The sequence below is a fragment of the Chelmon rostratus genome, chromosome 9, assembly GCF_017976325.1.
Source record: "Chelmon rostratus isolate fCheRos1 chromosome 9, fCheRos1.pri, whole genome shotgun sequence".
In the NCBI taxonomy this organism is placed as follows: domain Eukaryota; kingdom Metazoa; phylum Chordata; class Actinopteri; order Chaetodontiformes; family Chaetodontidae; genus Chelmon; species Chelmon rostratus.
The window spans coordinates 12,090,354-12,118,058 of record NC_055666.1 but is presented as its reverse complement, the minus strand read 5'-3'; the positions used below and the strand labels follow the sequence as shown (position 1 = coordinate 12,118,058).

The 27,705-nt window shown below is 45.1% G+C and overlaps 2 protein-coding genes across 2 annotated transcripts in view; one reads left to right on the top strand and one right to left on the bottom strand.

Moving 5' to 3' along the window:
- Positions 1-9,393, top strand: part of atrx (ATRX chromatin remodeler) — a 29,342-nt gene extending 19,949 nt beyond the window's left edge. Inside the window, exons 30-34 of the mRNA XM_041943492.1 lie at positions 4,398-4,547; positions 6,537-6,653; positions 7,201-7,296; positions 7,411-7,539; positions 7,766-9,393. Of these exons, the coding sequence (XP_041799426.1) occupies positions 4,398-4,547; positions 6,537-6,653; positions 7,201-7,296; positions 7,411-7,539; positions 7,766-7,990 (717 nt within the window). The 3' untranslated portion in view covers positions 7,991-9,393. The remainder of the gene's footprint in view (positions 1-4,397; positions 4,548-6,536; positions 6,654-7,200; positions 7,297-7,410; positions 7,540-7,765) is intronic.
- A 2,262-nt stretch (positions 9,394-11,655) lies between these two features.
- fgf16 (fibroblast growth factor 16) lies at positions 11,656-18,114 on the bottom strand. The gene is made up of 3 exons (XM_041943505.1): positions 17,038-18,114; positions 15,306-15,409; positions 11,656-13,172 (listed from the first exon to the last, which is right to left on the bottom strand). Exons 1-3 carry the CDS (start codon positions 17,339-17,341, stop codon positions 12,927-12,929), a joined length of 654 nt encoding a protein of 217 aa, XP_041799439.1. The 5' UTR covers positions 17,342-18,114; the 3' UTR covers positions 11,656-12,926.
- Between the last annotated feature and the right edge of the window lie 9,591 nt (positions 18,115-27,705).

Sequence of the window (27,705 nt, the reverse complement as noted above, 5' to 3'; positions counted from 1 at the left end):
GCCATTGGGAACAGCTATAAAACCCTTTTTATTTCTGCATCTGCATCATACAAACTACATCTTTTCTAGCATAACCCAGCCTGTAGTCTGTAACATCCTTTGAGAAATGACCAAGCCTGGCAGCTATGAGCTGGACAGTGAGCAGCCCTTTTCATTGACTTTGAACTGAGCAGCACTTCGCCACCTTTTCACTCTGACACTCTGTGATCAGCTAGTGTTCAGCCTATTTCTCACTTCATTTACTCAGAAACTGATTTCCATGTTTTGACTTGATTTCTGCCAGGTACAGTTCCACCATCATACTCTAATTGACTCCTTGTGAATCCCTCTTGACCTACCCATTCAGCTCCAGCTGGCTGGCCTTGTAGAGATCTCCCATAGAAATACCCCCCCCCCCCCCCCCCCCGCCCCACTGCTGTTGGCTGAAGCTTGTTTTTATAGGAATGTGGTATGTTTATTTTCTTTTTTAGCCCTTTGTGACATGTGTGATTTTGTTTCTTTGTCGATTGACAGACAGCTAGATAAACCCTTTGCCTTGTGCAGGCCCTGGAGGGTGTAAAGACAACGTGGTCCTGAGGGCAGGGGTGGCCTCCTGATGTCAGGCACAGTGCCTGTAGCTAAGTGTGTTTCTGCAGAAAAAAACTGTTTAGAGCAGGCCAGTAGGGTTATGTGTATCACTTGCGTGCAGCTGGAGGAGAGAGGAGAGTTTTGACTGGCTATGTTTAGGTATTACAAATATCTCAGCCACTCACATTCCTGCTGTCGGGATCCTGTCTTGGCCCCCTCTGTTGCTATGGTTAACGCACCTGTGCATCAAAGCAGTTTCTGGCAGACACAGCCACTTTGAATTCACTCAAAAACAACTGGACAACTTCAGAAACTAGTTGCTGTTGTCGGACAACTGAAGATCTCTGTCACTTAACCAGTTTATGGTTCATTTTTCTCTGTATTGGTTATATTATAGATTGGAATTCAATCAAAAGTCTGTTTTTCAATCTTTCCAATTTCCACATTTTTCCTCCCTTTGCATGTAATTCCTCCTGTGTGGTGTTATTGTTCTCTGTTAAGTGCAGGTTTATTGTTGTGGCAATGACAGAAATAAAATGAATGACTGTGTGGTTAAAGCTTTCGTGACACAAAAACTGGTCGTTTAGGTGCAGGAAATTGGGTTAATATGGTTGAGAATGTTCTCAGCTTGAGAAAATATCTGATAACACAGCCAAAAACCATGCCTGCATAGGACCCAGAACTATTAATGCAAGCGGGTGTTTAATTGCATCAGACCTTTTACAGTTAAGCGCCACCTAAAGTCGATTGGTAAAGTACGTGCTGGTGCCTGTGCCAAGTTGTAAAGTCTACATGAGGCCCACTTATGTCGACTCCCAAGTTTTCATCTTTCTGATGTGAGAGCTGCCGAGTTTGAAAACAGCTTTACATCATTTATGGACTGCTGGCAGGTTAGCCATTTTCACAATATGTACATGTACAAGAATTTCACTTACGGAGGGCATAAATTGTTCTCTCATCAGGAAGAATGGATAGGTTTCAAACAGTGGTTGCGTGTTGGACGTGTTGTGTCATTAGTATACCAATTCTTACACTGGGTTTTTTTGCTCTGCTGACCCCTTTGCTTTGTTTAGCAGTCAGCTGAAGCCAAGGCTTCCATCTTAGAGCTTGCTCCACATAGAGGGCACATTTGCACACCATTTGTTGAATAAAAGGCTCTAAAAGTGGTGTTTAGAATCAAGACAGCAGATTATCAGGCCATCGTTGAGACTGAATCTGTTGAGATTCTTTGGTCTCAAGTCTTGAGCTTCTCGTCAGACAGGACAGCCGTCTCCATTATTACATCTGAGCACACAAACACACACTCTGTGATGCCAAATGCCCAAATTCCTTTCCAAATATCACCCTCTAGAAATTCTAACCCTGCTCCCACATTTTTTCTCAGAGGGGGAAAAAAAGTTGAGTGGAGTAATTTACCTCTTTCTCTTTGAGCATCTGCCCACCCAGCGTCTCTAGCTTTTCCTCTTCCCCTGCAGTAAAGCGATAGGCTTCACCATGCACTCCATAAGAATGACAATAGCCCAGGTCAGTTTACCTACAATCATTAGTGCTGGCTCAAGGCACACACACATAGAACACACTGGGACAGGAGATAGACCGGACCACCCCAGAGCCATTGATTTTAGGGAATAAGTATCCCAGGATTCACTGGGTTCCACTGGGGGCATCTGTTCTGTCATTTGACCTACAGCTTTACTGACCCATTACCCTGTTGGTAGTCAAAAGTGCTCCTTTTTTCATGCACTTGAATAAAACCTACATATACTTTCTACATGCTCAAGAGATTGCAGCTTTTTGTTCCCCCATATATGGCTTAAACTTTTACAGTTGAGTTCTAACAAACTACTAAATTAACAGAAAAATAAGAACAAATTTCCAATTCTAGTCTTCCTTTTGCAGGGCTTTTTCAGATGGGGTGAGCAATCTGCATGGTTTTAACAGTATGACAGTTCTGGTTAATGCCAGCAAACTGGCAAGAAGCTTCTAGCTCTTGTTGTGGACTTGTGCCTGTCAGCTGTAGTTGTCATTGACCATCACTGTCCTCCTTCAGGCAGGACAGCAAAGCAGAGACGTGAAAATTTGTAGATTCCTTTCTTTATGGGAGACTGTCACTGACAAATCAGCTAACCCAGATGAACCTCAGAGGGGCCACAGGGAAGTCCTCATCGTCACCACCGAGTCAGATTTGGCATTTGTCATAATAATGTCGTCATAACCATATTGTACAGCAGTGCCAACACAAGTACCTGTACTGGCATCTACTTTGGCCTTTATTTGACCATGTGCTCAGCTATTTTGGCAGAACAAACCACAATGGATGCCTTTTATCTGAGTCAGGCCAACAGGCTCTTCTGTGCTTTTATGTCCTAATTAGAGAGCAAAGCAGCAGTTGAATCGCTGGCTTTGCCGCTGCTTCAAAATGTCTGGTTGTTCAGGGGTGGCCTGGTTTTGTTCTGATTAAGTGTGATGGCTGGCCACCTTATCTGTCACTCTCTGGAGTTCTGAGGCCTAAAAATAGGTTCTTGTTGTAGTTTTCTTACAGCTCACTTCTCCCCCCTTTTAGGGATCCAGTTTCACTCCATCTGGTCTGGTGTTTATTTTCTGTTTATTCAATGCAGGTCTGCAATCACTGCTTAATTTCATGGTTTGGTCTTTCTGTTTTGTCTTTTTTTCCCGCCTTAATACCGGTGACATATATGATTAATTTTGTTAGCAACTTCACACTCCCTGTCACTGTTCAAAGTGACACAGAGAAGGGCGGGGGAGGAGAGGAAAGCCCCCTGTGAATTGGCCCGTGTGGAGGTTAATGATGCAACTTCTGTATGACGTTGTTTCCTGATTGCAAAGTTCCAGTTTAATGTAAAGCGAAGTCAAGACAAAGAAAAGCAAACGTGCTGCAGAGTGTAATTTAAACCATGTTTCTGTGAGCTGAGCCCGACCCAGCTCTTTTAATTGTACTCAGGTATTGTTTTCAATAACAGTGTAGTCATGGAAACCAGAGTCCCAAAAAACCATTCATTATTTATTTATGTTTACATGTTCTTTTAATCCTCTTGCAGGCAAATCCAAGTTTTTTTTGTTTTTTTTCTCAAATCCAAACGTCAGAAGTGTTAGAACATAGATGATGTTGGATTTGTGTATTCAGGTCTTGTTGGCCTGTTTGTACTGTTTGCCGCAGTAACAATGCAGGTGCACACATGCTAACTGGTGCAGCCTTTTTTCCAATATAAATACAAAACTGCTAGCTGCAGGCTGGATAAAGAATTGAGATTCCTTTGCTCTCTAAACCAAAGCAATGTCTGGTTTCAGATCTGCTGTCACTGAAGTTGTTTGGTTTTAAATTCAATGTTAGTGTTCCTTGTTGCATTGCAAGTGATATATTTGAAGTTCACAGAACATTTTATTAAACACATTGATCCAGCAAAGCTCTTCTGAGTGTTCTTGCTGCTTTTTTTTTTTTACAACGGTCAGGTGCTAATATTAACATTGGAACAGGATTTTCTTGCTGGAATCATCCCTTCTGTTCATTAAGAGATCCCTTCATAATGTGCTATCAGTTAAAGTGATGGGGGACAAAATCCACTTTATTACAGCTACTCTTGGGCTCCAGCAGAGTTTGACAACCAAGTGAGCATCATCAAGGTCTTTTTTCCCCTCTTTTTGGTTGCATTTACTTGATGAGTGGAAGGACAGTAACAAAAAGAGGGGATGTTGTACTACAAACACTGCAACTTTAGAGGATACCCACTTGATTTCTCTCCCTCCCCTCCAATGATAGCTTTAAACCCCTCATGACTGTTTCTATCTTTTTGTCTTCTTCGCTGATGTAGGATCCCTTCCTGGCTGAGATGCTGCAGAACAACAAGGACCACATTGTGTGTTACCATGAACATGACTCCCTTCTGGACCACAAGGAGGAGGAAGCCCTGAGCGAGGAGGATCGCAAGGCTGCCTGGGCCGAGTACGAGGCAGAGAAAAAGGTAGGCGAGGAGAAAACCACACACACACATGTGCATACTACACACTGGCATATTCGTAAGTTCCAAAATCAAAGGCACACACATATAGCACTTAGCCCTCGTGTCCATCATTCTCCAAATCACTGACATCAAAGTGCAAAGTGAGCTAAGATAGGCCCCACTTTTGTTTGTAAAGATGTGTTCGATCTGTACAGTCCTTTCATCAGTAACACACAACCCCATCCACCCACCCCCCACCCTGGTGTCACTGTCAAGCAGTGTCAGTGCTGCTTACTGTAAGTATGCATCTCCACAGAGGGTTAGGGACTCCTCATTGGTCTGCATTACACTTCACTTTTCTCTCTTTTCCTCCGTCACCTCCCACATTGTCCCCTCTTCTTCCCTTTCTTTCTTGTGGGACAAATCAATGGGCAATTAGTGGGGTTTATTTGGAGAAATGTGTGGGGGGAGGTTGATGTTGTAGGAGAGCAGGAGCAGGTCTCCTCTCCCCCCTGTGTAATCCTAGATTCTAATTCACTCTAATGATTATTTTTCCAACACACTCTCCCTCCTCTGCCCTCTGTGTGCCTTAAGCGGCTTTTCCCTCAGAGCTCCTCTGCTTTTCAAGAGAACAGAGGGTTCCCAGTCGCAGGAAAAACAGTGGCGCTGAGGTCGAATGTGAGGATTTCAATTACGTTCACGTCACTGCAATCTGTCATTCACCAAAGATGAGCAAGTAACCACTTTTCATCCACGAGAGGCTGTTCAGTATTGCATCGTATACTCTGAGCTTTTCAGGAGAAACAACTGGAACGTAACCCAGCCTCTGCTAATGTCTTCACAACTTAAGGGTTGGCTGGTGGTGGCCAGGAAAAGCTATGTGTATGAATATCAGATTTGCAACTCAGGAAATGGGAAAAACTGTGAGAACATGATCAGGCGCCCAAAACCAAACTGAACCCAAGAGCCCTCGGTCTCACTGGGATGACTTCAGCACGGTGCAGAGCTTAGAAAGGCTCATGTCATAAATTTAGATTTCAGATGCCGACTTTTGGAAATGAAGTCAAGTCTACATTTTGTGTTTGTCTGTCTGAAGATGTACGAAGTCTGCAGAACATCTGAGGAAGCAGCTGAAGCTGCAAGAGTGGCTGCTTGTTAACAGCGAACCCAAAAGTGAAGTGTGTGTGTTGTGGTTTTGTGGTTGTACTGAGGTTTTGTACTGTTTAAGCCTGCACACCTGTCTCTGACCAGGTCCAAAGACCCCCAGTGGCTCCCAACACACACACACACACACACACATGCACACACACACACGCACACACACACACACTCACACTCCTACATACCGGATGGCCAGATTACAGGGCACAGGAAAACCATCTGCAGCAGAGGCTCAATTACACACAGACATCGGCATCCTGCTGGCCTTTACTGGGACAAGACTGTTTACTTCAGGTCACTTCTCTCACACACAGGTTTAATACAAGAGTAACAAGCTGATACCAAACAACTTGAGTCAAACATGATATATGTGTGAAGAGTTAAAAGCTTTGTTGTCAGGATTACTGACTGTATATGATGTGAAGTGAATTGTTGTCTCTGGACATAGTGATGCCGTTCAAGCCCTTTTTAACAGATTCCACAGTACTGCTGTGAAGGAGAGCCTACATTACGCTGGCTTTGCTTTTTTACACTGAACCAAACAACGCTGGCGTGGTGCTGCCCCAGTGCCAGTGTAATACAACAGTGTTAGTTACTTGTGGTTCCAGCTTCCCCATTTTAGACAGATGTTGATTCAGCTCTGTTACTAACTCAGCTGCTGGCTTGATGGCAGAACAATGCCCCTGAATAACAGAACAATGTTCAGGCCTTGAACAGGCTTATATACAAAGGGCTACTGTATCTCCCATCATGCCCTTGGTGGATTTTAATACCTGTCTAATAAATGTGTAGTAATCCCGCTCTTCTGTTGGAGGCCTTTTCACTTCCCCTCTCTGTCTTTTATCTCAGGGTCTGTCCATGAGGACCAACTACCAGTCATCATACGCCCAGATGGACATTGGTTCCTCCAGCTACTTCTCCTACAACGTGGCGGCTTTGGCCTCCATGACCAACCAGCAGCTGGAGGTAAGTAATGAGCTCCACATGCCCCTCTCCTGCCTCGCACGCCTCCCTCTCCTTCCCCCACGGCATGGAGCCCCACATTCCTCAGACCCCACTGCTAATTGTGACAACAGTCTAGTAGCCGACATGCCCAGCGCTGCCCCTCTCCTCCACCCAACGGTTCATAATACTCCATGTCTGGGGCAGCAGCTATTTATACACAGTGGCACATTTGACTGAGGGAGAGGACAGACGGTCCAAGAGGCAGTTTGTGTTTTACAGCAAGGAAGTCAACGGAGTGTGAAAAGAATAATGTTGCTGCAGCTGTATCTTTGAAAGCAGACTTATGATCTTGTAAAAGTGATTCAATAACTCAGTGAGTGCTGCATCCTTATTTAAAGGAGATCATGTCAACAGATTTTGGAGTTTAAAATCATCAAGCATGCTGATGGAGCTAAAGCTACAGCCACTTTACATTGCTTTTGAATATTGGTGAAAATTGGAAAAGCTCACCTGCCTCTTCATGCCCCCCCCAACCCCCAACCCCCAACCCCCCTTCATTTGGGTTCAGGACCTTATAAACCAGGGACGACATAAAGTTGCTGAAGCAACAAATGCATTGAAGTCTTTACCGCGGGAGTCGCTGGAAGACACAATTGGCAGAGTGGTGAGTGTCATAGAAGTGTGTTTAGCCTTGTCACCTTTCAGTCACTTGATGGGATATTATCGTTGTGGTGGTGGTCGGGGGTCACAATCTGTGAGCTGTCCTCTCTCCCCACAGTGGAAGGAGAACCCGTCCCTCACAGAGAATCAGGTCCAGTCTATGGCTCTGGGTCGACAGGCAAGTGTGGAGCTGGAGCTCAAGCGTCGGGAAGCTGTGTACAGGGACGTCCTCACCAGGCAGCAGACGGTAAGACCTGCACTATGAAGCTCATAACTGAAACACAATATCTGGTGTCAGCATTTCACCAGCAAAGTAACCTATTGGTTTCAGTGTGAATAGCTTTGTTTTTCTTGTCTGTTATCTTCATATGTGCTTTGGACATGTGAGGTCTTGGTTGTTCCACTCTGACTTATTTAACTATAGTAGTAATTTTGTAGTTACTTGAACTGTTTCTATGTTTGTGTCTGCGCAGCTGATGATGTTCGTGCAGAAGGTGATCACCAACAGGAAGGTGCAGGAGCAGCAGCTGGCCATGGCCAATCAGGCCAACTACCTGAACCAGCTGGCCCTGCAGAATGGCATGATGGGAGGCAGTGGGCTCAGTCAGATGGACCTGCTGGGCATCTACCAGCAGCTCCACGGCCTGGGCCCCCATCAAAGCATGGGCAAGAATCCTGGGCCCTCCAAGGGCCTGTAGGTCAGAGGGACTGTTCCTCAACCCCCACTCAGCTAGCCGGCTCCCAGTGGCCCAGTCTGAGCGAGGCCCAGTTCTCTGTAACAAACACACTGTGAGACCGCTCAGCTCAAAGCAAACTGGTACACCAATCAGAAGGTGGAGTAGTTTTGAGACTAGGCTGTTGTCCACTGGGGCCTCAAGTGGGATAGACTCTCGGTTCTTTATTCTGTAGTTCACTGAGAGAAGGTGGAATATTGTGTATAAATGACTGTGTGAAAGGAGTCCATTAGCAGTTTCAACAGAAAAAAAATGTATATATCGCCTTAATGTTATTCAAGTTCTATATCTTCATTTTTCTTGTATTTAAAGACGAAAGTTTTACCCCCAATGCTTTTAAGCATTGTATTGTTCTCCCCTTAAGAGGGTTTCCTTGTTATTTAAACTCAGTTTTTTATACTGTTTTAAATGCCTAACTAAACCTGAGTGGGACCAGTGTTGTTGGTGACAGGACTCTGATGTAAAGCTCTACATGATTATTAGCCCCAGTAGATTCCTTCACCAATATCTAGCAAAGCAGACAGCTGATGGTGCTGCAAAGTCCTGCTCTTTTTGGGAGATAGAAGAAATTGATAAGTCAATAAAAACTGCAAAAAAATATTTAAAAAAAATATGGCCTTATATTAATTTCCTAAAAAAAAGCTCTGTAAAGTTCTGAGATTTGAGATTTTGTTCAGAATCTTTTCTATTATGCTTTTAAGTGTTTACATTAGTTGTCGCTGAACATGGTAATGGAATGCTTGTGTTGTTCAAAACTGCCTGCCGGTTCCTATGACCTTTTTGTAACATCATTCTCATTGTCACGTGTTGCCTAGCATAGCACTGTGCGTCCTGTTCATTGTTTATGTTCCACTTGTGTTGATCCCAAGCTTGGGTGAGTGACTGGGTCTCACAAAGCATATCCAGTTCAGCCAGGTGTCACAGGGCCCAAAACTTTTCCCTTTACTTTTCTGTCAAAGTTTGAAATGTGTGTTTCATGCTGGATTTGATAGAGTAAAGACTGAAAATCTTAATACGTCTGGCTGATCTGTGTCCTCTGCTTTGTGAGAAATGCCTTCTGGACACTGTAGTCTCACCAGGCAGGCCCCCAGACTACCTGTATTCTACTTTGGCACATTTTTGCTTCTAAATGCTTAAATAGCTGTTAACCATGAGGAGTACGTACATTTCTCTTGAAGAGATGCCTGTTGTCTCTAGTTGGCTCCTGTGTTTGCACAAGGTGTATTTCATAAATGTAGAGAAACTTTTTGGCCCTCCTAAGAATGTTCTTATGTTAGCAAATACACCAACCTGATTTGCCATGAATCTGATCTGCTATTATCTTGATAAGTATTTAATATAACATTTAATAAAGTGACCAAAAGGATGAGCAACCCCTGTGTGGAGTCATTTGTTTTTCAGGGCTGAAATGATTTACAGTGCATTGTTTTGCACTGACTGAATTAGGATGGGAGGATGTTGATGAGAGATTTGGTCATTCAGGTCAGCTTCTTATTGTTGTAGGTCTTACACACACTTTCATCATACACTTGCATGACGACGTATCTGAACCCTGACAGATGGGGATAATCCACAAACCTTGTTGTGAACAGTTTTAGGTTGGAACTACTTTCTTTTTACCAAATTACACCTGCTAAACGTTTCATATGGAGGTGTGCACCTGGTCCTGGAGGAGAGGCTCTTGCTTTGTGACAGTACGGGCTGGAAACATTAATGGCGTCCTCCTCCGCTGATCTGGAACGATAGCAGTATCTGGGAGTACATGTATGGTTCCTTCAGCAGCATGTGTGGCCCACCTCAAAACACATCATCCATAAATTCACAAACACTCATGAACTTCCTATCTTTTAACTATAAATGTTCAAATCATTACGGTTTCCAACACGCATTTGGTCTCTTCTCCTTGCAGCTACTGAGGCAATACCTAGCTAGCCACCGTTCAGTTTAACAGGGTGGACAAACACCCCTGATAGTACTTTAGCACTAGCTGTTGATGAGTAATTTAACAGATTTTATATAATTTACTCCTGCCTCTTAATGTCTCATTATTCTCCTCCGTGTCCCTCACTCTCTCTAGTCCCGCCCCCTCTAAGAACCCCGGTAGGTTATGACGCTTATCTCTGATTGGCATTGATTGGCTAATAAGAGGGACACATGCCTACCCAATGCAAAGAAAAGGACCTGAGACATTCAAATGTTATGTGTTGGATGTTTCTTCAGTTTACCAAACTGTACAGTACTCCATATTAATGCAAATGTTAATTGCATCAATGATGGTAATTGGGCTAATGATAATTATTTATATTAATATTTAAAGATTTAAAGATGTACTATATATTTGCTAACTGAAATACAAATCACAGAAACAATTGGTAAACAAAATTAGCAGGTTACTACTGAAAGTTAAACAAGTTAAAATATGTTGACCGGTGAGCTTTTAAGATTATTTTACCTTTGAACAGAGCTAGGCTAACTTAGCGGTTTCCTCCTGCTTCCAGTCTTTCTGATCAGATAAGCTGTCCTGGCTGCAGCTTCATATTTACCGTGCACATACGAAAGCGATATCGATCTTATCTAATTCTCGGGAAAAGCGTATTTCCCCATAAAATGTGCGCCTGTTTCTTTAACAGTTGCGAAGCAGATTGCTGTTACGTCCTGATGCAGCGTCCCCCTGTTTCACACCCACAGCACTAAGTGCCTTTTGTCCCACTCTCTTCTCCCTTCAATCTTTCATCTATTTTTCCCTCTCCCGGTATTGTTTTCATTTCTCAGTCTGCCAGGGTTTTCCCCTGCATGTCTTTGACTTTTCCATTCCCTCCCCCCAGGGGAGCTTGCTCTCACAGCTTACAGATATCTGCCAGTGGAGAAACATTACAACTATTGCAGATGTTGAAATGTTGATCCCATCCCCTCTCAGCCCCAGATTACCACCACTCCAGGTTTGCGGCACATCCCTGCTGGTTCTCTGTGCGGCAGGCAGCTGTTTCTGTCCATTGGAAAGGCCTGCTGCAGACTGCACTGCAGCGGAGCCTGAGAGGCCCCTGCAATGAACAACCAATCACTGCTCTAAATCCATGCTGATGTGTAAAGCCAATTAGGAGTCGGGATCCAGTTGCATAAGGAATCTGATTTTGTATGGTGGATGTAGGCTGACTAAGACCTCGTGGAGACAGAGAGGGTCTGTGCACATTACTTGGTAAAGGGTTTATGAGGGCAAATTGGCATGGGATTGTATCGGTGCTCTCCTCTGGGAAAAAATCAACTGCATCTTTTTATCTCATGTTCTCTCTGTCTCCTGGATGGGAGGACAAAATGCCATGTGGTCATTGCTTTTAAAGTTATTACATTCGAGGTATTTAATAACAATGAGCATGCTGCTCAGACAAAAGAAAGCTACTTTTTAATATAGACTGGTGTGTTCTTTATCAGGTGAAAACACAAGAGTCAACCTCGTGGTGGAGCCAGAGGAAAAGTTGGGATTACTGAAGTCTTCCACATTCATCCTCTGGGGACCATGAAAAACCGGGGACCTGTAAAAAACTTCACGGCGAACGAAAGGAAAGAAATGCAACATTCACATAGATTCTATATCTGGTTTTAATTGGTACATCACATTTTTATCCAAGCAAAAATAGTCTCTCACAATGAGCTCTCGATAGCAGGACAATTTTATTGTCATGTTCATTGCAGGTTTTTTTTGTTTGTTTGTTGCTTTTTTTGGTGTAATTTCAGTAGAATCTACAGTCCAGATAACTTCAAGTTCATTACAAAATAAAGTCTTTGCAATAAATAAATATATAGATTTATATTTATACTTTATATGTAGAAAATAAATATATTGTACATCTCATAAATAGGATCACCCACATGTACACCTCAGCTGCTTGCATTTTTAATAATGTTCCTGACACTTAGAACATTACAAGTCGCCATCCTTTAAAAAAAACCCCATCACTTAGTCTTTACAACCACAGTCAGAGAAGTGCTTTTGTCCCGAGCTTAATCACTTGTGTATACACTTTCTACAAGGCGCTGCTTGATATTTCATTGAAATGTGATGAATGATATCATTACTCTGACTCTGGTGGTTACACCGGAGAACAAGCGAGCCTACAGCTGGGACTGGGGATGTGCAGTAAGTGCTCTTTCATCTGTCACACATTCATCTTAGAGGTTTTATTCCCCCTCTTTCATCTTTGATTTTGACGACAACTTAAAAAAAAACTCCAGTTCTTCCTCACAGACATTCTCCTTACAGACTCTTTAGTACCTGACTATCCCAACCTGTCGCTTAGTATGCGTGCAGCACATCATTTTCTGGCCCTGCTTCTCCCGTCTATCTCTGCGGAATGTGCCCTTTCTTGCATTGTTGCATGGCAAATGCACAATGTGACATCTGCAGTGCTTTGCGTCATTTGAAGATCCTAAAAGTCCCTTCTTGGTGTCCTCATAGTCAACACCAGTCCACACCAGCTTAGTGCTACGCAAACCTCCAAGACTCCACTTGACGTTGCGGGTCGCGTCTGTATCTACGCATTAGCCTTTAAAAAGTGGTTATTGGGAAAACATGGCACCTGACTGGACCGTCCTGATCGCCCCACAGCGAGGGCGATCATGCGGGCTACCTCCATCCATGTCCGCAGTGGTTTTACAAGATCGCTTTCCCTCCTCTCTGAGGTCACTGCAGAGGCAAAGAAGCAACATCCAGGAGCATGCACAATGTTTATGCTAGTGCTGTAACGGGCTCGGCAGTGGGCTGAGGCGCAAGCACAGTGACCTCAGGGGGAGCTGAGGGTGAACAGTTTTGTACCAGGTCCAAAATATCCGCAGCAACCCCCCTCTCCTCTTCTTTTACTTCTGTTCCTCCGATTGTAACCAGTTCTCCAAGTGTAAGCGATGGTCACCTGTACTGGAATAAGTCCCGGTACGCCTGAGGGATCTTTTCAATCTCCACCGGCCTGGGTAGGAAGTGGGTGAGTTTCTGGTGTTTTTTAGTCCTGCCGCCCTCCCTGGGCGAGCCGTCCTTATTCAAGGCCACGTAGTAGAAGCGTCCTGTGTCTGTGTGCTTGTACAGAGTTGAAGCGTAGGTGTTGTACCAGTTCTCCTCAAACTGCTCCCTGAACACACACTCTGCTGTCAGCTTTTTCTGCAGGAGAGAAAACAACACATCAGTCATGTGCTCATGTGGCACTGTGAGCGAGAGAGGACGAAAATTTGCAGCATCCGGCAAACGCAGCCAAGACGGATGATGCCACTTTGCATGCAGATCGCACTCCTGGTGTGCTAGTTTATGTATTTCATTAACTATCCTGGACTGTGCTCGGAAGCTGAAATGAACCAGTAGAAACTCATTTAGGCAGGTGCTCATTATGACAAAAGAGGGGAAGTCATTACGAGCAGCTTTTCTCTTTACGCCCCGCACTCATTCCTCAGACCTGTTAACCTCTCGTCGTGCATGGAGAATCATTTCCCTCCCTGTGATGCAAGAGGAACAGCTAGCAGGCATCCATTCCTCCCTCGCTCTCTCTTCCTCTCTCACTTCTCATGCACACACACACACAGCAGCCCTCAAAGCCTCGGCCTTCACTGACAGCGCAGCATGAGCGATGGCTGCGGGTTCAGCAGGTGAGAGTGTGCTGGCTGAGTGAGTGTGTGAGAACAATAAGAGACATCAGGGTTAGAGCTGCTCTCCTGCCAAGACCAGTCAGTCATACAGCAGCTCTGCAGGCGGGTCGAACCCCAGTCAAGACGAGGGTATCGCCGAGGAACCGGGGCCAGGGGTGCACCACTTTTGAGGGAGTCCCAAACAGTCGCTGTCACCCCTTCTCCCTCCCACTGTCCCTCCCAGGCGCTCGGACTAACTTTTTTTGGCTAGGACGACGCAGCTTCTCTACGCAGCGATCAGTCAATCTCCGCCTCTAATAAAACACGTTACAGTTTGAGCGAGTGTTTGTGCAAGAGTCTCGGTTTTTATTCCAGCAGCAATTTTGTTGATTGGCTGTCAGGCTCTGCTTGGCTGCGGCTGTGTGGTGAAGCTGTTGTCTGTAAACACAGCCCCGAGGGCGCATGACTGGGCCAACTCCATCCTAATACACACACACACACACACACACACACACACACACACACACACACACACACACACACACACACACACCAAAACCTCATTGGATCAAAAGCTCGTCAAGGTCTGGCGGTTGTGGGACGGAAGCACCCTTCTACCTGCTACCCTCCCCCCTTCCACCTCCTGGCCTCTCAGCCTCAGACAGACGCGTCTACATCGCTCCCTCTGTCAATCAGGTGACTCAGTCAGGTGTGCAATTACCCCCACCCCCACAAATCACCGCCGCCCGCCATCACCCACCCCCTCCCCCAGGGTCAAAGCTCCAGGATGCCAGACTGTGATAGCATGCGGTAACAATATCTGCACTTTCAACATAATGGCCGCGCTTAAAAGTAGCCTCTGTTCGAAATGTTCAGAGCCAGGGGGAGTCTGGGTCCTGAGAGGCCCTCAGGTAATGCCCTGGGACACCTGATCCAGGTAACCCTCACATACTTCCCCTTCATTGTCTTTATCTCTTCCCTTTCCTCTCTCCCTGTCTCCAGATAGCCAGGCTGAGACAAAGTCAGCCAGGATGAAAAAGATATTCTCTGCGTGTTGCATTTACGGTGGAAGAGCACAGGAAGCTTCTGCTACCTGTGACACTGTGCTCCAAACTAATCTTCACCAAATTCACCCGCACCACACATCCAGAGTCACTCCAAATGTTCCTGCCTCCACTTTGGGAAAATATGTAAATATTTCCGCATATCTTAAACGACGGGGTTGGTTTGTAAATCCGCTTTTCTCTTGAATCCCTTCGAGTATAAAGTGTTTCCTTTCTTTGCTACTGCCTGTGTTGATTTTTGGTCAAACAGTCATCATCATTTATTGGATCAGCTGTCTTTAACACAACACTGAAGGAAGGCGAGAGGGAAGTGTGTGACAGAGAGTGTGAGAGCCTGTAAAAGGAGCACATACTTGTCTTGTCTCACTGTGGTTTTCCCATCTGCCATGAACCTTGATAACAAACTGACTCTCAGATTTTCAGAGCTCAATTCTGGCGCATATTGTAAAAAAAAAAAGAAAGAAAAAGTTTCTGAGAACGGCTGCAAAACAGCGTCTCCTGCAAAGCAAGTCACGTGCATCAAGTGCCAGGCTTGTTGTGAATGAGACCCTGGGCTGCATGGCGAGGGAAGGGTTGTGAATGAAAGCAGGGTTGTTGTTTTTTTGACTCACCGACCCATAGAGCTCTCCTTTCTCATTCATGCCGAGGTAGAGTCCGGCGTCCACCCCTCTGATGCTGACCAGACCCACTGCCAGACTGATGAACTCCAGGATACCTGAGGTCAAACAATGCACGCACACACACACACAGGCACGCACACACACACACACACAATGCAAGAAACCAGTCAGGAAAGTCCACAAGCACATGCACGGCAACAAGTAGCCTCCATTTCTGTGACAGCAGAGCAGTCAACATATGCAGCAGCTGAGGAGAGAAATCTTCATGTGTGCTGCTGAAGTTGCTCACTGTCATCTTCTTGCATCACCAGACTACATTCAAAAAAACGCTGCTTTAAGGCCGCTCGCAGCAGAAAAGACGTGTGGACTGGATGAGAGCAGCTCCAGATGACGATTTCTTTGATTTCCTAGCTTCTTTTTTTGTAGTCTGGTCTAAAGAACATAGATCAGTCGTTTAATCATAGCCGATTGTGGTGTCTATAAATGTGTTCATCCTGTCTTTGGAACTTCCCAACTGGCTACTAATACAGAGCGAGAAGTCACTTTTATGAAGTTTGAGATGTGGGTATGTTGTTTAGTGGGCTGCTGACTCACAGGAAGCTGCAGTAAAGTGAACATGTACTTCAAAGGCAGGGAAACAACTGGTGAAATTAAAAGCTCTTGGCTGTTGTGATGCAGAGGTTAGTCAGAGAGGATCCAGCTGGCTGCGCTGACTGGCACAGGCCATCTTAAAGCCACCTGGTCCCCATCTCCTCGACCTCATCTGATGCCAGAGGATGACAGAGAACATCCCTCTAATTTTTCGTGGGGTGAAGTGTGTGTTTCATATCCCTCTAATCAAAGCCATGTCTCCCTTGCAGCTCTGACAAAGACCTTGCATTTTAAAGCTAAGTGAAGCCAGAGACAAACACGCGGACCACCCATCCCTGTAAACCGGCGTGTTTTGGCTGAAATCGGAACATTAAACCTTCCCTGGATTCCGCAGTGGTCATGCTTTAATTTCGGGTTATTCCGCTCTTTCCGCAGCGAGCGAGCCGGCCTGCACCTGCGAGATGACTGCATGGATATGAGGCGCGAGACATGTGCGTATCTGCCCTCTGACCTCATTTGTTTCTCGTTCCCCCGCGTGAGCCGCGCCTCGCTCCGTTTACGTTAACGGCACCGACTCCTTCAGAACCGCCGGCGCGCGTGCTCGCGCTCGGTACGCGTGCGGGCTCGCAGTCGCTGTGGCCGCGGGACGCGCACGCGCCGCTTGTTTGCGGAGAGACACCTGCCCCCCACGCGCAGCGGGGATTGCCAGAAAAAGGTGTGTGCGGCTCCGCTTTGCTGCGCGCCAGGTGACAGTGACGCACGAACGGGTTTTCACTGGGGACGCGCGGCAGGAACAAGCCTCTTAATTAAAGTAACTTCACGCACTTTTACAGTGACAGCAGTGGAAACGGCCAAACTTGATAATACAGTATACGTTACATGGCAGTGAGCTCGCAAATAACTAAAAAGCGTGATTAAATTCTGTAATATTTGATATATTTAGGCCACAGATCACCTCCTCTCATGTAGACCTCTCTGTCATAATCGTGTTGCCTGTTTAATAAATCATTGGTGGTCAATCAAACTATTGACCTGTTTCTGTCTATTGAGTCACACAAATTACATGACACAATCTGTAATATTTCGAGTTTCTCATGGTACCAATAGTACAAAAAAAAGTTGAAATCCTCACCGAATCTGCTGTGGTCCTGTCTTGTCCCATGCACAGTCCCATTAGGGAATATCTCCAGCTGAAAGCCGGTCCTGCAGTAGAGCTGCCGCCGCCGCAGGATCCCTTTGAGGTGGCCGAAATCCGTCGGCGACCCCCGCTGCAGCCTCCCTTCAATCTGCCCCAGCCGCTCATTCAAGCCCACTGGAGACTCCGGCAGGGGCATATTCCCGAGCGCAGGGAAGCTTTGTAAATCCAAGTCGATCGTCCCCAGAAAACTCCCGACCTCTGCCATTGTGTGCACAGCTGTCAAATTAAGCGACGGCATTTAAAAATCTACGGTGACTCGAGGAGGAGGAAAAAAAAGTTTACACAAGTCCGGTCCATGCACGCACAAAGCGTACCCAGCGCGCCGTGCTCCTCCAAATCAGACGCGTCCTCTCACTTTATTGATCGTCCTTTGCTATAATCATCAGTCTGATATCTCTGTTTATCAGATGGAAAGGCTCTATTATATACATACTCCCCACGCATTCTCACATTGGATATTCAAACACAAGCCACGCCTGGCTGGCATCCCTTCTTACGCGCATCAGTTTCCTTACTGACGGTGTACTTTCAGTCCAACTTTTTACCACTGATGATGCCGCTGTCTACGCGCTTCTGTCACCGCTCTCTCACAAAGCTGCATAGATCTTCCCACCGAGCAAATCCAAGCAGTCCAGAAGCGTCTCCTCAGAGCTCCTGCGCTCCTGAATGCGGTCCGACGCTGTCTGATAAAACCACATCGCCTATCCAGGGGCAGGGATCTCTGGCAACAGTTTGTGGTGCATTAAAATGCGACACAGATGCAGAGGGAAAGATCATCATTGCTCCAACACAAATGCGAGCTGACACAAATGCGAAAATCTACCATAAACTGTAACAACCACTCCACCACAAAGGCAATCCATAATTTACTCTGACTGGTTTTTGGTCACACTATACTCTCCTGGAAACAAAAAAAGGAAAAACCACAAGGCATCAAGCGAGCGTTTCCCCCTACAAGATTATCAAAATAACCTGTGCATAATCTCAGAGCAATCCGACCTCCTGCACAAGTGTCAGTGCCAACCACTGCAGTTTTCATGAGAGCATTTTCTCCACCTCCTTGTTGGAAGCAGGTGCTTCCTCGCCCCTCTGCACAACGTTTGCAATGTGCTCCAGCAAAGCAGCAGCTTAACCACTTGTACTACTGGCAAGGAGAGGAGGTGGGGGGGGGGGGTCCAAATGCTGATGACGTGTAGTATCAAATCTGACTGGTGTACAGACTGTATGAACTTTTGGAGTCATCAGAGGTGCTTTGATAAAAAATTTTTTGGACGTTTTTTTTTTTTTAAACTTCTCCAACATCAATCCTCCAAAAATGTTGTTTTCCCAGTGTTGATCCAAATAAGCTGCTGCTTCTCCACAAAACCTCTGCTGCTCAGTAATTATGTAACTACATTAAAAGGAGGCTGAGCACCACACACTGTGAAAAGAAAGATATACAGGTATATATTTAACTACTTTACTGCCATAATTTTTACTTTTACACCATGTTTTAAAAGACAATCACGTGGTTTGCGTGAAAATCTGAAAAGCAAGCAGTAACTACAGCTGTCAAATAAATAGAATGGATGAAAAAGTAAAACATCTCCCTCTGAACTGCGCTGAAGTACAAGTATAAAGTACAAGTACCTCAAAACTAAACTTAAGTACATTTCTTAAGTAAATGTACTTAGTTACTCTCCACCACTGCTTTGCACCTTCACATCTCCACCTCCTCCCGTCAGCTGAGGCCACAGTACCTCCGCTGATGTCAAACATTTTGATATTTCAGGTGCACAGTGAGCTGTGCCATCATGCACATGAAAGAGAGCCCAGAGAAAGCCACAACAGGAATAATGAATAATAGGTGTAATTTATGATTGAATGGGGATTTCGCATCTCTTCTGTGCACGTTGGTGCAACAGGTCCCAACATGTGGCCTCGCAGGAACAGAAAAAAAAAAGGAAAGAAAAAAACCCGCAGCTGTTTAGTGAAGACTTTATTTCTGTGTGAGGATCGAAATGAAAACAAACTCCAGGAGTGTTTTAATTAGTTCACTGTTCTTGAGATATCAGTGACAGCGGGACGGGCGGGAGGGGAGGGCATGATTACATCAATAACACCGTTTAACTATTAGGCATGTTATTTTAGACCTCCTTCAAGCTGTTTTCGGAAACCCCCGTCCTGAGGGGGAGTTCTCACCTTGGAGCTGCTCATCTCAAGCAGCAGCAGCCTCCCTGCAGAGATCTGGGATTTATGACAGGGTCGCGAAATGGTGACAAATAGTGTGTTAAAATTACCCAAAGTACATACGATTGTTTTGATGTCACTGATGGGCTTTGATGAATTTCTTGGCTTCTTGTTTTTGGCTAATTCATCAGCTTTTGTGGCGGCGGTGTAATCTATTTTGAAGCAGATGTGACTGGCTTTCAGAGCTCCTCTGAGTGGGATACAGTATGATTGACCCTCCAAAGCACGCAGGCCTTTTTCACTGCTACTAATTATGCCACTATAAATCTTACGGGTGTGTCACGGCTGCATTGAAGTCAGAGGAGGGACAGTGGCTTTCAGCTGGTGCGGGATATGAAAGGTGGTGGGGGTGATGAATGCCCATGGGCCTCTGCTTGATGAATTGGGCAAGGGGTTGACGAGGAGTCATGGATGGTCAGGCTTTGTGCGAACAGACACCAGGGCCCTCGCTGCAGAAGAGGATGAAAGGAGGATTCGTCTCAGCTGAAAGGGTGGAAGGAGAGGGATTAAAGAAAAGACAGAAGGGGAGAAAGAAAGAAAGAGATTGAGCAAGTGAAACAGAGTAATAGAAAATTAAAAGGAAACACCCAACCCCATTTTCTTCCCTGCTCACGAGCATGTTCTGACTTTTACTCACTGTCCATCTGTGCACAACTCAAATCAGTCTTAAAGGCAATCTCATTAAGTGTTAGAATAAGAAGGAGGTGCGTTTTGATTTCATTTTTTTTGGTAGCTATTAGAGCTACATCTGTTGCTGGTCAGCTATATTTTATAGTTGACATGGCAGATTTATGGCTGCACACACACACGCACACACACACACACTCAAACACACACACAAAATCCAGAGTTAAAATGTTCCCATATGCTGAGAACCTGCAGAGGATATAGAAATGAAGATAATGACCTCAAGTGCATGGCTGCAGCTTTGAAGTTGCTCTCCCATGAGTCACAGCGGGAGAGTCGAAATTGAAAATGAAGTTACACTTGCGGCGGGAATTGGGGGCTAATAAGTGCCTCACCTGTTTGTTTGGATTAGACAAAGTTCATATGTGTCCTCTTCAGAGGTGAGCAAAGGTCGGCTTGGACAAATAAAAGCCGTATGTCGTACAGACTGAGATGCGTTTGATTCGATTATGGAGCGCGCTGGAGGTGCTTGTCTGTATTTCGCAAAGTCATTGTTGAGGCTGGAGAAATAGTTCGGCATTGTGGGAACTACACTTTTCTTGAAGAGAGTTAGGTGAGAAGACACATCTGTACTGGAAATGTGACGCCCCAGGCAGCAGCTGTTAGCGTAGCTTAGCATAAAGACTGGAAATAAGGGGAAAACAGCTAGCCTGGCTCTATCAGAAGTGAACAGAACCCTCATCCCAGCATCTTTACTCATTACAATGTCATATCTAATTTGTTTGATCTGTACAAAAAAATGATCAGTTGCCAGGCAACCAGCAGAGGCTCCAGGAAGCTAATACCGGACAGGAAGTAGTTGGCACACCGAAAAAAATGTCATTTTTACACCTTGGTTTAAACAACCAAAATACAATGCGTTAATTTATGATCTTTAGAGGTGCCGGTTGAAGTAATTTTTTTGCTGTTTCCCCCTGCTTCCAGTATTTATGCTAAGCTAAGCTAGCCAGCTTCTCACTTTAGGCAGACATGAGAGTGGTATCAACCTTCTCATCTAACTCTCGGCAAGGAAACGAATAAGCAAATTGTCAAAGAATAGCTTTGGGCATGTTCTGTGATGTTGGTGCATTTTGTTTGTGAGATGCTTGAAAAAGGTTGTCTTCTGCCTGAAAAGAATGTGAAAGTCTCACGGCCGAGACCTCCCCCTTCCTCTCAGACTGGTTAGAGTGGAGCCGGTTGCAGCCTCCCTCTCCTGTGATGGATGCCCAGTTTAGAAGAAGGCCTCCTTCTCCCGATGGCTCACACGTAATCATCAGATCTGGGATCAGGTTCCTCGAACCCCTCCTAAACTCGGCCCGGTGAGGGCATGAAAAAACGGATGACTCAATGTCATAGGCTGTTAGGACTGAGACCCCATATCTCATGCCACCCGGCTAACAAGGCCACTAAAGGGGTCGAACCCCTGCGTCTCCTGTCTAGAAAAACAGGACAACAAAGTGTGAGGACTGTTGAGTGTAGCTGCAGAGCAGAGCTACAAACTCCCAGTGAGAGAGAGGAGAGAAAGGACATCATCTGTTCTTATTTTACCTTTTGTCAAGCAGCATGTGGAAAATGATCTTCACTGTGAGTTATTTGCAGAGCTGGATTCCGTGTTATTTCATTCCCTAGCAGAGACATAACAGAGAGGGTCTCCTCTTTCACGCAGGTGGTCCTTCGGCCTTGTTCAAGGGCACTGTGTGCGCCTGGGTGGGTGGGGGTGGGGTTGACTGGGGGGGCACAGACAGATGCATGCGAATTTAGGTAATGGTGTAACATTTCAGTGCCTGCTTTCCTTGGCCACCCCATGTAAAGATAGTGTTAATTAATTTGTTTGCTTTGCTTTCAAGCACTAACGAATGGAGCCCTCCGGGTTTTGAGAAGCCACTACTATGCAAGGAACACAGTCTAAAACCAACATTTGTTGTACAAATTGCTTGCATATGTTCTTGGGAGAGGGAAAAAGATCCTTGTCATGACACACCAACAGAGATGTCCCACTAATTTTTTTTTTTTTTTGAACTCGATGGGAAAAGCTTGGTCGGAATATTTTAAGTTTGTCTCCAACATTTTGGTTTCGCAGTAATTATCCGTACTCCAAACTTGTGGTTTTGCTGTTTTCATCAGACAGCTGACTTAAATATAAACTGGAACACTACATGCTGTATTTCATGGTGTAAACTTTCTACTTATCCATGAAATAAAGAAGGCTTTTAAAATAGGGTTTTTACTCGCTGATTCTTCTGGTTATTGTCATGGCCACTTATCCGTCAATAAATGGACGTCTTTAAGCTTAGGCAGTGATGCTGCCTAATAAGTCTAATTAAATGCAGTCTCACATCAGCTCCTGCTTCACAAATGACTGGCTGAGAGGAGCCCTGGCTATCTGATGTTCCACCTGTCCGTCCAGGCTGATGACTGAGGTGCGGTGTAATAACACAGCTAACGGCTCCACTTGTGTGTCTCGGCTCTGCAGGGCCGCGGTCTGACGTTACAGAGTGTATATGCGTGATCATGATCCTGTCTGATGAGGGAACAGGCCCTCAGAGCGAGACTATTATTCTTACAACAACACAGAGCAGGAATCTACCCTCAAACAGATGTTAGGAGCCTTTTGTAGAGCCTTTGGCACGGAGCCCAACCCTACCTATCTGCACAGCTATTTACATGGCAATCCAGCTGCTCGGTCTCTCTTTTTCTTCTTCTTCTCTCTCTTTCTTTCACCCCGCCCTTGCTTTTGCCCCCTCGCTCAGCTCCGCTCTGCCTGTGTCCATACATTTACATTCCCCCTCTGTCTCTCCCTCCCTCCTTGTCTCCCCTCACCGTTTGAAATCAAATACCCGCTCTCATATAAACTTTGATCAATCAAACGTACTAATTTGTTTAGCTGAGGAGACAGTGACATACTGATGCAGGTTCAGTTACACAGAGATGAAAAAGGCCAGGCGTCCCGAATCTCAGAATATCTCGGTGCTGACGCAAACCTTTAGCCCACACTTTATATTTAGTCATTCCCTTTCACAGAAAAGCCAAATATATCCCAAAAAAATCTCTACCTGCTATGCTGACTTATTGTCCCCTCTGGTCCAAGCAGATGTGGGAGGGAAGGATTTATAATGATAACCGTTCCTGGAATCAGAGTTTATATTTGCTTTCTCACTAATCTTGTGAGGTGATATAAAATACTTTGCACTTCTATTTTAGCCAGCACGGCCTTTGATATGTGCATACCTAGGGTAAAGTCATTTGTTAAAGTCATTTATTTAATTTTATTTAACTCGTTTATCAAGTTCAGAGTACTTAAGGGGCTGTACAAAAGTTCTTGGAGTGGGCAGAGGGGCTGAACCTTATGTTTCTCTTCAGAATTAATACAGAACAGAACAAGAGAAATATTGCAGCAAACTTTCCTCAATATCTAAAACTAATATAGCAGCACAAAAATGCTGCCGTTATTTTCACCATTAATAACTATAAGTGCATTAGGAAATTAAGATAACCCAATTTAACCTTGATATGTTAGTGGAACAATAATTTTCACCAAATGCACCTTTATGGACCGCAGTGCACAAATAGCATTTTTATGTGACTTTTTTTTTTTTTTTTTTGCAACAAATCTCACAAGGGAAGAGTAAAATAAAATCTGGGATGAGATTTCCCAGCTCTTGAAAAATAAATTTACTACTCTCTTTTAGCAAAAACAGAATATACATAACCTTCCCCCATTCCTGACCCCCTCTTTCCCCCAATAACTTTTGTACAGTTCCTAAGAACAGGAGCCAAACTGTGGTTGCTAGAAAGAGTGAAAGTGCTGACAGACTATATTTATGACTAAATTCATCAACTTGTTTAGGACCAACTCCTAAATGTGCAGCTCTTGTGTGGTTTGACATTTAAGTGTATTTTTCTCATTTTCATAATCCTTAAGGTTTAATAAAAGTCACAATGACTTAAATGATGCAAAACAGCGCAGCGCCGTCTAGCTCGGAGGATGGATCTGGTCCTCATTAGCAGGCAGCTCAGTGGCAGCATTATCATAAGATGATAATTAGACGAGCAACCTTCATGCAAATGAAAGGAAATGAAGTCAAAGTCCGCCGGGGCCCTGAAGCTGGCCGGCTCGTCAGTAGAGGGTGCTGATGTTTTCTCCTCTCGAGGCCCGGCCAACATCTCAGATTGCCTCGGAATCATGCAATGTCACGCTATGACAAATGGAGACACATTAGTTAATTAACGTGGGGAGTTCAGAGCGGGGTGACGCAGGTCGTCCTTCCTTTGCTTTCGTTCTTAAACATTCCTCCGTGTCACGATGCAAAGGCAGAGCCGGGTCCAACTCGCTGACTCGCCTGGCGTGATTGGATGAGTTCTTTCTCAGTTTCTGCAATCAAGGCCGCATCAGCCTCTGACGTCGTTTGCTGTTATTCTCCCGTCTGTTGTTGACTTAAGTGAACACTCATATCTGGTATATTAGTGGAGGTAATTTACTGTCTAGAGTGATTTACAGTTCGGGGTTACTGTGTGGGCCTGTGCATGTGAATGCCTGACGTTTGTTTACCAAATAGGATTAGCAGAAGGCATGTCCTTCGCGTGCTCATCGACATTAAACAGTTCCTCTGCCAGAGATGCTTGAATTGACTTAAAGTGATTTTTGGCAAATGAGGAAACACCAAACTAACTAATGGGGGCAGCGGGTTCATTGTTGATGATTTGTATTGGGAGGCTGAAATGGAAAAGAAAGCAGAGAAAACCCACTGTTTTCATCTGAAGTCTTCAACCTCTGCGTCTTTGATGTTATGGGGGTGAATAGTTGTGAGGTTGAGACAGTCTCTCCGCTGCCAGAAACAAGGCTGGAGGCTGAGACAGGTGCACCGCGTTCATCACATCCTGATGGAGGAGACCGAGGGCCAAGATGTTGTTCTCAACATATTGGAAGTGTTTGTTAACAGATGGAGACATGTGCTGGCAAACGTTACCTCACTTTGTCCAGAGAGAGGGGAGAGGAAAAGGATGGGGTGGAAAAGCAACGTTTAATTTCCAACGGCACGAAGGACATCGAGATAGAAAGGAAGAGAACGATAAGAGAGAAATCAGTTTAGATTTAACTTTAATATTTGCACGTCCAAGCGCTGCAGTTTAAGATAATATATGGTTGTAAGAGTAACCACAAAAACCTCTTAATGCACTTGTGTTTTCACCGTCAATCTAGTCTGAGAGAAAAAGGATCTTTGCAGCTTTGTTTATTCCCAGGTTTTGACTATAATATCCAGCTGCAAATTGTGCAAAACCACAAACAGGTTAAGGATTTTCCCTCAGGAAATCTTTTTTGTCCAGCGTCTGTCATACTTTTCAAGCACGTCTTAGTCACATATGTTCCTCCACAGTCCACCCCTCTATCTGTGTTTGTATCACAGCTTTATTTCTCTTGTAAGGTCATGGAGCTACAGCTGGCATCAATATGGCAGGGCTTTTTTCTGCCTGAGTCCAGCGCTGGAAAGTTATATTCATAGGGCTAATCAGTTTAAAAGATAATGAAAACAGAGATTGTTTACAGAGATTAGGCCCTTGGAAATGGAGTAATCAGTGCTTTGAAAGGGAACTGACAGCGGTGGGCTGGATTACTGTCTGTAGAAACTGAGCAACGCCGCTCCATCTCTAACAAGCTCTCAGAGGCCTGATGTCATCACAGATAGAAGATAGAGTACCTTATCCTCCACTCCTCTCCATTTGCTCCTCTTTGCTGGAATGAAATTACTCAACGTTTAACAGATGGGGCACCTGTCAGCCAGATGTGTTTGAGTAATGAACAAAGTGTAGGATGAAGTAAGCGTTTTGACAAAAATGTCCACAGAAAAATTAATCATGGGCTTAATTTCTTCACGACCCCATTTTTTAATATGCTGCATGATTTATGTGGCAATGGATTGATTTATGTCAGAGCAGAGATGCTGGATTACTGTTCGAAAGGCTCAACTCAAGCTCATGAAATATTTGTAACATTTCACGCTTTCACAAGCATATGGATTATATACTTATTTTGACACACGCCACATTAAGTAAAGGCCAACTATTGTGTTTATTCTTCTTGAGGGTGGGTTTTAATTTGCGCGGCTTACATAGTGTTGTTTGTTGGCCGAGCCATTCGATCCGGTTCCCATTTTATTGATTGGAGAGACACATGGGGCCCCGGTTTAATTGGGGAGGGGTCCCCTCATAAGAGCTCACCCCAGAAAAGCCATGAAAGTAATGATCAGTATCTCAGATCTCATCCAGCGAGGGGGGGAACATATGTTTAGGATTTGTACTTATACATGGTTGCCCCCTTCGCCAGCCAAACACAACTTGTGTTCTTGTGCAAACTGGGCGAACGGTGCAAGTATGTGTGTAGCAACATGTCTTCTGACAGAGAAGAGATCTGGGAGAGAGATAGATACGCGGTTTGTGTCCAAGAAGATAGCGGGTGTGATGTGCCAGGACAGGAGGTAGAGCAGCTCGCTTTTGGCTCAGGGTTCGACTCAACATTTGGCTGTTCTCGAGCTTTTCCTCTTGTTATTGAGGGAAAGAAATAGGGGGACACCACAGCTCAATTCCCACCTCCGTCCTAGCAACTGTTGCTCCAGTATATGTGAACATATGCTGCAAATATCAACCACAATACAGGCCGAAACCAAATGTACTTGGTGGCTTTGTTCGCTCTGTGATGGGGAAGAGTTTAGGGAAGGGATCCCTCTGGAGAGAAGAGAATGGGTGTGAATCTTTTGTCTCGGTCTGAGTCCGCTTTTGGCGGCGAAGCGCTGTCAGTTGAGCGGCTAACCCCCGGCCCTCCGCCTCTGACCAATGGCTCTGGCATCCTCGGCTCTGGCACTGCAACATCCCGGGGGAATCTTTATTCTGATCAGAATACAGGGCAGAAACCTTGTATAAAGGCCCACAATAAAGTGAAACAGAGAAACCATGGACTTCACTGGAGAGGCGAAGGGGACAGATCACCATAAAAATGTCATCTATCTTTGGTGATTCTGCTTTGACTGATCACACTGTCCTCTTTTTCCTACGAGATACCTTTCTGTACAACAAAGAGCGAGGAGTTTACTTTTTTTCTGGCGGTGCTGCCGCGGTCACATTTTAAGCCATCTTAAGAGTGATGTAAAGGTTTGGGTTTGTAAAGCACTGCATGCATTCCAGTGGTATCCATTAGTGTAATGCCATTGTTTAGGAAATATGGCCATTTGATTGTGGAGGAGACTCTGACAGTGTGCTTGACAAACAGTCGGCTGATCCATTTCCTTCCCAAAGGGGAATGACAGGGGGCTGCCTTTGCTGCGAGCGGCCCCACTGTGCGCCTATAAGAACTGAGAGTTGGGTGGTCTGTCCATCAACGGCAGATTTGAGGTTATGCCTGAGAAAAGCAGCTCACCCATATCGGTTTCAAAGAGTGAAACCCTAAGCGCCGGCCGCTCTCTGCTCGCTGCAGCCTCATATGCACAAAGACACCTGTTGTTCGACTCTCATACAAAGGCTTAATCAATCTAGGTGTTTGCAGCCAAACAAACACAAATGCCATCTTGTATTCGGTTTGTTAAGTTTCACCTGATTTAAAAAAAAAATGCAAATGTTTGTAGTTTTGCACTTGGCCAGTCGCAGTGATCGGACAGAGATGCCAAAGCCCTGATTACTCGCAGTTTTTAACATCAGGCCTTGGGACGCGCAATATTT

Coding starts and splice junctions, on each gene's coding strand:
- fgf16 (XM_041943505.1), bottom strand. CDS start 17,341: ATGCCGTCGCTTAATTTGACAGCTGTGCACACAATGGCAGAGGTCGGG. Junction 15,410..17,037: donor ACAGGACCACAGCAGATTCG/GTGAGGATTTCA, acceptor GTTTGACCTCAG/GTATCCTGGAGTTCATCAGT. Junction 13,173..15,305: donor AAGGAGAGCTCTATGGGTCG/GTGAGTCAAAAA, acceptor TCTCTCCTGCAG/AAAAAGCTGACAGCAGAGTG.